Consider the following 10467-nt stretch of genomic DNA (forward strand, 5'->3'; position numbering starts at 1 on the left):
CTGCTTACCTTATGACCTTCTGGTCAGTAATTTGGAGGTCAGTGGTCTCGGCACTGGTGCTGTGGAACTGGTATATACAATGTAGTTAGATGACAGGATGGAAGCAGTAGGTAAAACAGGTCCAAATGCGCCGACAATTTGGAAGAGTTGAAAGGTGTCAAACAAGTCTCGATTATGGGGTTACTTTCTACCGTCTCTGTCAGTGAGTCTTGACATATATGTCAGGTCGTCAAAGTTGTATAATTATGGAGATAACATCGTTAGCAATTCACATATAATCACATTTAGGAATTGATTGAAAAATTAGTTTAAGGATAATCACGTGAACCAGAAAACAATCAGTCGGTGGGTATTAGGAAACATCAGTTCAAACTATGAATTCTCTAAATATCTGAAGCCATTTACAAACTAGAAATTGTAGGTAAACGTCTTGATGTCCATTTTGAATTTCTGGTATTTAAGAAAAGCATATAGAAGTTTGTAAAAGCATCGGCTTTTTTATTAAGAGAGGGACGAAGTGTCGTGTTTCATTCATTGCCTTCAATTATTCACTTTTTTTTTGTGACATTATTTTGGTATAACATCATTTTGTTATGGCATATCACTGGCATGAAAGGTATTAAGAAAATGGTACGTGTCCAGGAACGTGCCCAGTGGTTGTATAGGAGTAAAAACGTTCAGGGTGAATGATCTTTTCCCAAGAAAGGAGACCAAAAATTGAGTGTTTTTATATTCATAAAGATCTGTCCGTTACTAAAAAAAAAACATATCGCAAGAATTAACAGGTTCATAGGATATAGTCTGGTTAATGATATATTTCCTATCCTACCTATGTCACTCTTAAGTCTACAATTTGTTGATATTAATATTGTGATTGGTTCATATATTACGTACATCATTTACAGTTTATGATAAACCTCTAATGCATGGCATATGAATGAAAAAAAATTAAAGTTCAGAAGTGACCCGATGAAGGGTTTAAGGTATTGTTATATTGTGGACAATGGGTAAGTGACGTGTATTGGATGTGTAGCTAGAATGTGCCATGCATTGGTTTCTAATTAGTTTTGAATAAGTTTAGTTAAACATATCTACTGTGTAGATCGTTTATGAACCATAATTTGTAGTATATCCTAATGTATCAACATTCATCTTACTCTTAGATCTCTAGATCTGTCTTCTTGTCATTCGTTTTTGCTTTCCTTTCTTTATAATCATTATAAGTATACTGTGTCGCTATCACGATCTTTGTAATATATATTCGTGGAGAGGGATTTTAAAAGTTGTTAAAAACTTGTGCCTAATCCAATTGTGTCTAAACAATAAAATACGTTCAAATCAAATTGATGAAAGTGTAAAAGCCATTATCTATACTTGAAAAGGGGCTGACTCACTGAGAAAATGTATGCGGAAAGATATGGCAAGACGTTGTGGAAAAAGAGGCGTGTGTTTATAAAGATAATTAATTTCTTATTATCAATAATTATTTATCAATATTTATAAATGACTTATCAATATTAATAAATGCTTCTTCTCTCCATAGTGGTTTGCCATAGAAAGATGGTATTTTATTTTAAAAGATTGTTTTGCAACATATTCAATGTTCCAGCTCTTTTTGAGGAAAGCGTAAGTACCATTGCTTTTGTTACAGTAATTAAATTCAAATTATTGAAAATTTCAAAATAATTAATATACATGTATATATAATAAAGTATATATTCAATGCTTAAATTTGACAATGCGAGTTATAACAGAAAAGGTTTCCGGATATTGCAATATCGATAATGTTTCGAGGTTTAGACGTTACAATTCACTTCCGCAAAACAAAGAAACATGGCCGGCGAGGTTGTTGTTGATGCTCTACCATATTACGATCAAGGCTATGACGAGTCAGGTGTCCGAGAAGCTGTAAGCAAACAGGGAAAAAAATAATTTTGGAATATTCTTTTAATTTTTTGGACAATCACTATTGAATTTTCTTTGATGAAACATCAAAACCCTGATTGTTCACCGTTAGCCGATTAGGTTTCAATTGAAAAAAAATGTTCTGCATTGATTTACTAATTCTTTTAGTTTCGACGTCGTCCAAAGGGTCTCGTAGACATGTTTTTACAAAGTTCCATCAGTTCTATGATGAAAGTCTATAAGTTATAAAAATATGTATAATAATCAAAATACAAGGGATATTTTTATATGGATTTATTGCATTATGATACATTCTTATAAATTTCTAAATTTCTGTTTTGAAAGAAGAAATTGAAATGATATTGTCTATTAATCTTGTCGAAATCAGACATTCCTTTGAACTGGAAAATACACTTGAGGTCTCAAAATCATACTCCTTTTTTTTGCATGATTAGATTTCTACAGTTGAGGTCATACACAGAAAAATGTGTATATGAAATCTGTGAAAACTTCTGTGCTTTCCTAAGTTCCACTAAATGAGAAGCATAACAGTTATAGACTTAGACTTCCACTTCAAATAATCTCTCTTTTTCAGGCCATGGCTTTAGTGGAAGAAGAAACTAGACGATACAGACCAACAAAGAACTACTTAGAGTATTTGCCGACTACAAATATGTCTAATTTTGAGGTATATATAATCTAAAGACTTTTGACAAGTTTTGTGGTCATCTCGCATCATCTGACAAGATTTTAAGGAACCTCCTCTTCTGTTGAATGACATAATCAATGTAGTGTTGAAAATACAGTAGATAAAAAATGGGGGTGGGGGGCAGGAGCAGGAATCAATACAATACATTTGAATTAAAGTTATACAAAATTAATTCGGTATATATTTCACCACCATTTGCACAATAAAGTATGCATTATAAGTGTACAAAAAATTGTATTTTTCAGACTGAAATAATGAAAAATGAGTTTGAAAGGCTCCAGTCAAGACTTCCTATGGATATGTTAAGTATGAAGAGGTAAGGATTAAATTGGTTGATATTTTTATAAAATTTCAAAAATTTAGATTATTTTTTCAATGGTTCATGGTGTATGGGAATCATGCAAGCAATTTCTTTAGAATTGTGATCACCAACAGATTAAGATAGATTTTTGATGCAGTTTTATATTTGTTTTCTCAAAGGTATGAACTACCACAGCCTTCAGCTGGAAAGATGACAGATGTGTCAGCCTGGACAGAATGTGTGGAGAATTCTCAAGCCCAGTTGGAACATCAGAGTCTCAGGTGTGTTTTGAACATTTCCATGATGCTCTGAACCCAATATTAGTTATATCAGGCCTATATACAAATGATTTCATATTGTATATTCAGACAAGAATAATCAATAAAAAACTTTTATTTTTCATAAGGATTATGAATTTGGAGCTTATATCTGAATTTGGTTCCCATACATGGAAGAGCTACAACAGTGTCCTAGTTCAGATGTTAGACTCGGCTCAGAAACATCTACAGGAACTCAGGTAATTATCCTAAGGTTGTATGTGATATATAATACTTATGTGTTTATAAGAGATGTTTTGCTTATTTTGATTCATAATTTCCATTTGTTATACCTATAATGTATCGCCCATGCTTGTTTACATGGATTTCTTTTTGTGGAGATGATGTTTCTTGATAACGTGTTCTAGCTTTGATGCTTATTTCAGTTCAGTTTAAATACAGAATTTCAAAATTTATTGAATAAAATATTTTTACAGAAAAAAGATACAGGAGATTAATTGGCAGAGGAAAACTGAACAGTCCAATGCTGGAAAAGAACTGAAAGACTTGGAAGCAAGGTACATATATATCCTAATTATAATCTATTTTGTCATCTGTGCAAACCAAACCAAGTATAATGTAACCTTTGTCGAACGACTCATTTTCTCACCTTTCTTTAATTAACATTCAGATACTGAAGTTTTAATTACATGTAATTATTTTGCAGAAAAATGATATTATTGACATTGACAATTTCTTTGATACCAGTAAATTGATCTGGCCTTAAATGGCAGGATGTTAATACAAACAATACTAAACCAAACTCTAAAGAAATGATGTGTCAATTTAATGAAATGATTGCATGGCAACAGTATTGCAAGGAATGAAGTGATGATGATTTCTAAAATGTTTTGTTCACAGCTGGGTAGGGTTAGTCAGTAAGAACTATGAAATTGAACGAGCCTGTGTGGAACTTGAGAAGGAAATTTCAGACATGGAGAAGCGAAACAGAAGCAAAAAGGTAACATATTAGATTTTTTCTGCCTTTGCCTTGTTATTTACTTCCACTGAAAAGTTGGTGGTTCATATGTGAAAAAGAAATAGTGTTTTCTCATGCATATAATATACATGTACATTCAAATTTAAACATGACAAAAATCGTAAAAAATATGCACTATTTTATCACCATTTTAACCCTTTTTAACATATAGATGTGAAATCTATTAAGGAGTATATTACAGAAAAGAACAATGTAAGCAGGTAAAGAAATTCACTATTGTGATATCAGTCCCGTGATTTTTTTTCAGAATATTGTGTTCAAATAGCATGAAGTAAAGAATTTTTAGCTCGTCTCTTCAAAGAAGAGTGAGAGCTTATGTCGTCACTCCGGCATCGGCGTTGGTTTTTCAATTGTTAAATTTTTGGTGCAAGTGTTGAAAGGCATAGTAATTTATGGTAATATGGTCCCTGTGGGGGTCAAACTATCCCCTGCCAGAGTTAAACTAAAAGATTTTTTGGAAAAAAAGCAGATTTTTGAAAAAATTTTGACTTTTGGAAGTTTTTGGTGCAAGTGTTGAAAGGTATTAATACATCACTTTATAATTGTACTAGGGTGCTGATAATTGGCAATAGAGTCCCTCTGGGGTTAAACTATCCCCTGCTAGAGTTAAATTAAAAGATTTTTTGGGAAAAAAACAGAATTTTCAAATTTTGGACTTAGAATATTTCTGCGTTAAGTTTTTGGTGCAAGTGTTAAGAGGTTTTAATACATCACTTTATAATTGTACTAGGGTGCTGATATTTGCCAATAGAGTCCCTATTGAGTAAGACAATCCCTTCCTGGAGTAAAACTTTTTAAAAATTGGATTTTTTCTTTTTAAATCTTTGTTTTTTTGTTTTTGTTTTCAAATCTTTGGACTTTGTGTTAAGTTGATGTTGTGAGTGTTGAAAGGCATAGTAAAATATGGTATTAGGTTCCCTGTGAGGGTTAAACTATCCCTTGCCGGAGTTCAACTGAAAAATTGTTTTGGGGAAAAAACACATTATTTAAATTTTTTTGCAAATGTTGAAAGCTATTAACACATCACTTTATTATTGTACTAGGGTGCTGATATTTGGTTAAAGAGTCCCTATGGAGTCACACTATCCCTTCTTGGGGTGAAACTGAAAATAAAACAATGTGAAAATGCTCACATTAGACAATTTATACCGGTCCACATTTTTCAAGGGAGACAACACTCACTAGGATAATATTTTGTCAAAAATTGAAGAAATATGTCCAAAAGCAATTACATTTGTATTTAATATATTCATTTAATCTTCAACAGCATAGCTTGTCTCCCAAATGTTTGTCAATAAATAATTTATATATATATAAATTGGTATTGTTTTGAAAATTGCATGAATTCACAAAACATAATCTGATCAAGTAAACAATATAAATATTATTACCAGGTAATGCAATTTGCGAATACATTCCAATTAATATATTTTAATTATTTATTGACAAACATTTGAGAGACGAGCTATTCTGTTCTCCAACAGCTCTTGTTTTTTTATCTGTTCAAAATATTTTACCAGAATTTTTTTAATAGTTTAGTAATCACAATTTAGAATATATTTTCTTCTTTTTTTTCAGTCAAAGAGATGAATGATGCATATATAGTTACAGCTGGATTTGATGTAGGAACAACCGATGGATTTATCTATGGGACCCTCTTGTCTACTGTCAACAAAGACAAAAAGAATGATCTCCCCTTCAGTTACCGCAGGCCGGTCTCATTGAGATAGTGTGAAACGTATTTACATTAATGACATGTGACCTTGAGTCGGTGCATTTTCGTTTTAAACGTAGTGATATGTGACCTTGAGTCGGTGCATTTTCGTTTTAAACCGTAATGTAACAACCGTTGTATTTGATATATTTTGCCTTTTTTTCTGGCAAAGGGTTTCAAAAAACGAAAGAGTACATACCGATTTATACATCTTATTAATAAAAAAGAGCCATTTTCTGGCAGAAAAAGAGAAAACATCGTTTTACAAATTTTGCCATATGTTTTATTACAAAAATAAGTTTGGTAGGTTTTCTTTAGATAAGGCTTGTTGTATTGTTGAAAGTCACAGGCAATTTGTTATAGGACATGTCATTTAAACTCTGAAAAATAGAAATTAATTATTCATACAGACAGATTACATGTAAGAAAAAACTGAATTTCTGTGTCAGTCACATCGCTTCACAGAACTGTACTGAAAAGGTGTCTTCTGAGACCTATTAGTAAATAGTTTGAACTTTCTGTTGTATCAGTTCAGAAATTGAATTGTATTTGAATTTCGTATGACACGAAATAGAACATTTTTCATTTCAATTCACCACAACAATGGAAAATTAATGTCATTTTAGCATCCCTTTTCGATCTATTCATTTAAAGTTGTTCATCTCCCTTACATTTGTATATAATGCAATATTTTGATTATGAAATAAAATTGAAATGTTATTTTTAAAAAATGTTTGTTACTATTTTGAAGTAATCTGACGTGGAATGTTTGTGAACGTATTGTATGGTGTTTGATCTGCTGTTATCTGTCAAAAAGAAAATTCAAAGGTCTCCTTGAATAAAATAAAAAGTCAAACACAAATCTGTGTTTGACATTTTATTCCATTATATATATCTACTAAATTGCAAAGTTGACATGCTCAGATAAAAACCAGTTACAACTCGACATCACATTCCTTAATCCTCTGCTAGTATTTTACACATGTTGGATGGCCAACCTAAATTTTTCAATATATCTAATTCTTATACTCAATATAAAATCTGTCGATTAGGGAATATTATTATATGGTGTTGACTGACTGTCTTGCGTAGTCTTCATGCTGTCTTTTTGAAGTTGTAGGGTTCAGTTCCACGAGTTACTGGTGTTTATGTCTGTATTGTTATCTTGTCTGGAGATCTGCCTGAAACCTGACCGTCTTTATAATCTTGATATGTCGTGTTTTCCTTGTTTGATTCAACATGAAGTTTTGAAAGAGTTATCGCCCTTCCTTTATCTCGGTATTGCTATCTTGTCTGGAGATCTACTCTCTCAGTGTTTGACGGGCGGCATTGAAATTTGGTTCGGTAAATATTTAATAATCATGATATGTAGATGTGTTTTCTTGAGTCGCATTTAATATTCAATCTTCTGAGATTATTTAACTGTTAAACCGAACTTCATGGAATTTTGTAGCAGTTGCTACCATGTCATCCAGTTAAGATTTCTTAAGGATTTTTATGGAACCGTTCTTCTGGTTAATTTCCATATGTACTGTATGACGATACAACAACCTATGACACTTTGGGATCAGATGGGCATATATTGTTCCACCTAGTTGTAGGTCCACCTTCGCTCTTAAAAGCACCACCTCTTTAGTCCAATCATGGGTTCCTTACGTGGTGCCAACAACCTTGCGAGCAGAGCGTCATTGTTACAGGTGACTCCGTTCAATTTGCCGTCCCAATGTGGTCACTATCGTGTACACCACACATAAAATGAGGTCAAAACTTGAAGAAAATTTACATTCATATTTTGTATTGCTGAAGCAACATACTGTATGTGTCCCTTATTATCCCTAAACGATATTTAAGTTCGAAAGTTCATTGTCGAAAAGGGCAATGACGAATTTTGAACTTGATATGTAGTATATTATAACAAAGGCGTATATCATATCCACCTCATTGTTAGACATGGCCAAAGACTTGTGCATGTGGACAGGATTTTTTTTTATCAAATTTGGTGAATAATGAGAGTTTAGATATTTTTTTAACAATCAGATGCTTCTAATTGATTTAAAAGATACATTAAATATCAAAATAAATGTATGATAACAATCCAACTTAATAAAACATCAATGGGTGCCTTCAAAATCAAAATCAACTTCCACCAGAGTTACGTTATATATATCAATGAGAATGAACCTAAATGATTGAGACTGTTGACAATATGTTTACAAGCTGTTTTACATATATAGTACGCGTCTTCCATAGTATAACTGTTATAACAGACATGCATGTTTCAATTAAAATTAAAAAAAGATATATATTTACGTCTCTTTATCACCAGACAAGGTGTTTCAAAATATCTGATACTTTCCAAATCCCGATGATTCATTTCATTTTAATCATAGGAAAATAATATATATACCACATGAAAGCACATTTTTTAAATTGTATTCTCCAATCTATCTGACCATACTGAACAGGGTATTAAACATTTAACTGTTGGTTAATAAAAGGTACCTTTTCATACCAAGTGCCCCAAATGACGTCCATTTTGGTCAGCGACAAGATCAATTCTACGTCTAAAATTCTTTATTACTTTATGAACATGTTTCAGTAGAAATTGCACGGATTTCTCCTCGGATAGCCTGCTTCAGGTCTACAGTGTTCTCAGGAAGTGGAGTATACACTTTATCCTTAAGATACCCCCACAAAAAGAAGTCTAAAGGGTTGAGGTCAGCTGAATGTGGTGGCCACTCTGTATGGGTCTTCAGCGATATAATCGTCCTTCCAAAAATTGACCCAACCACTCCAGAACAGTTCCTGCTGCATGTGGTGTTACGCCATCTTGTTGAAAACACACTGATCTAATGTTATGAGATTTTTTTCTCATGGTTGGTAAGACTTTTCTTTTAAGAAGCTTTAGGTAGCGATCAGAATTAACTCTCATGGCGTTGCCATATGTGTTCTCATAGAAAAATGGGCCAATAATTCAAGTTGAATTAAGAGCCGCCCAAATGGTTACTTAATCACTATATAGGGATTTCTGTACCGGTATAGAGCTGTGGTTTTTCAGACCCCCAGAATCTAAAATTCTGTTTGTTCACCTCATTATGTAGGTAGAAATGAGCCTCATCTGAAAACCAAACGGTTTCCGGAAATGTCTGCGACTGCTCTATAATCCACATCGCAAATGACATCCAAGAATGAATATCAGTGTCTTTCAGGTGCTGCATAGTTGAAATGCGATATGAAGTCAAGTGCAAATCAAGTGTAAGTATCCTGTAGACACTCGAGATACTGGTGCTATCACTGTATATGCCATAAAAACTTGTCGCACAGACTTTGGGGAGTTTCCTCAATTACTGTTTCATACTTTCAATTTTTTCCTTAGAACGAGCACATTTAGGCCTTCCCTTGTTTGTATGCCTTCCATCAGCAACTGATCCACTGTGTTCAAACCTCTTTACCACAGTGACTTGAGAATTAGTTACAGTCTACACGTATTTAATTGGATATTAAATGGATATAATTATATGCTGTTTATCATTAGGCCATTGTTAAGTTTTTTTATATGTATAATTGTATTACGGAGAGGACATTGATAAGTTATATGTATAATTGTATTACGGAGAGGGCATTGATAATTTTTTTATATGTATAATTGTATTACGGAGAGGACATTGGTAAGTTATATGTATAATTGTATACGGAGAGGACATTGATGCGTTATATGTATAATTGTATTACGGATAGGACATTGATAAGTTATATGTATAATTGTATTACGGAGAGGACATTGGTAAGTTATATGTATAATTGTATTACGGAGAGGACATTGATAAGTCGTGATAACTTGCGTCCAATCCTTTTGTGTATTGTTAGCAATAAAACTGATTTAAATTAAGATTTTCTGTATGCATACAGTGTATGCAACAATTCGCAGGAACATTTGCGATATTTATAATGCATGCTACACTTGTTATTGCCAATAATCTTATATCACTTTAATGGAAGCTGTTTTAAGTTAAACGTAACACTTCACTTTCCAGCACACTGTCACATCCTTTGGAACTTAAAATGTAGATGCAATTACATTTCTTTTTTTTTGTTCAAGACATTAATTTTAGACTTATGAGAGAAGGAAGAACTCAATTGTTTGACAAAATGAAGAGCATTTTCCTTTTTTGTTTTCTAGAACGTTTGGGGGATTTCTAGAAATAGTACATTTGGAAGTGTTTAATGTCGAATCTCGTTGAAAAGATTGACAGAGTGCAACATATATCAAATTTAAATATAAAATAAAATTTCTTTGATATTGGGCCTTACTTTTTTTAACAACGAGCTACTGTGTAAGGTGGTAATGCTAGTGGGTCTGAATTTTGCTATATTTGCGCTCATTAGATATAACGCTAAAATAAATAAATACCAAGCCAATGTTTGCATTACCACTGAAATGTAAAAGACTTAGTTACGCGAAATATTCGCCCCATGAAATTAACAACTAAGACATTAGAGACATTATAAATATATGCTAAC

The 10467-nt window shown here is 32.5% G+C and overlaps 1 protein-coding gene across 1 annotated transcript; it reads left to right on the top strand.

Moving 5' to 3' along the window:
* Positions 1 to 1795: 1795 nt before the first annotated feature.
* LOC117314718 (pre-mRNA-splicing factor SPF27-like) lies at positions 1796 to 6666 on the top strand. Its single transcript, XM_033868809.1, has 8 exons — positions 1796 to 1908; positions 2501 to 2593; positions 2860 to 2930; positions 3095 to 3196; positions 3322 to 3432; positions 3670 to 3750; positions 4094 to 4193; positions 5811 to 6666. The coding sequence occupies exons 1-8, from the start codon at positions 1834 to 1836 to the stop codon at positions 5820 to 5822; spliced, it is 645 nt and encodes a 214-aa protein (XP_033724700.1). The 5' UTR covers positions 1796 to 1833; the 3' UTR covers positions 5823 to 6666.
* Positions 6667 to 10467: the final 3801 nt, after the last annotated feature.

The sequence above is a fragment of the Pecten maximus genome, chromosome 16 (genome assembly GCF_902652985.1).
Source record: "Pecten maximus chromosome 16, xPecMax1.1, whole genome shotgun sequence".
In the NCBI taxonomy this organism is placed as follows: domain Eukaryota; kingdom Metazoa; phylum Mollusca; class Bivalvia; order Pectinida; family Pectinidae; genus Pecten; species Pecten maximus.

What these genes read in the sequence shown, in the direction of transcription:
- LOC117314718 (XM_033868809.1), top strand. Translation starts at nt 1,834, where the DNA reads ATGGCCGGCGAGGTTGTTGTTGATGCTCTACCATATTACGATCAAGGC. An exon ending in AGTCAGGTGTCCGAGAAGCT is followed by an intron (nt 1,909 to 2,500) that starts GTAAGCAAACAG and finishes TCTCTTTTTCAG; the next exon opens with GCCATGGCTTTAGTGGAAGA. An exon ending in GATATGTTAAGTATGAAGAG is followed by an intron (nt 2,931 to 3,094) that starts GTAAGGATTAAA and finishes GTTTTCTCAAAG; the next exon opens with GTATGAACTACCACAGCCTT.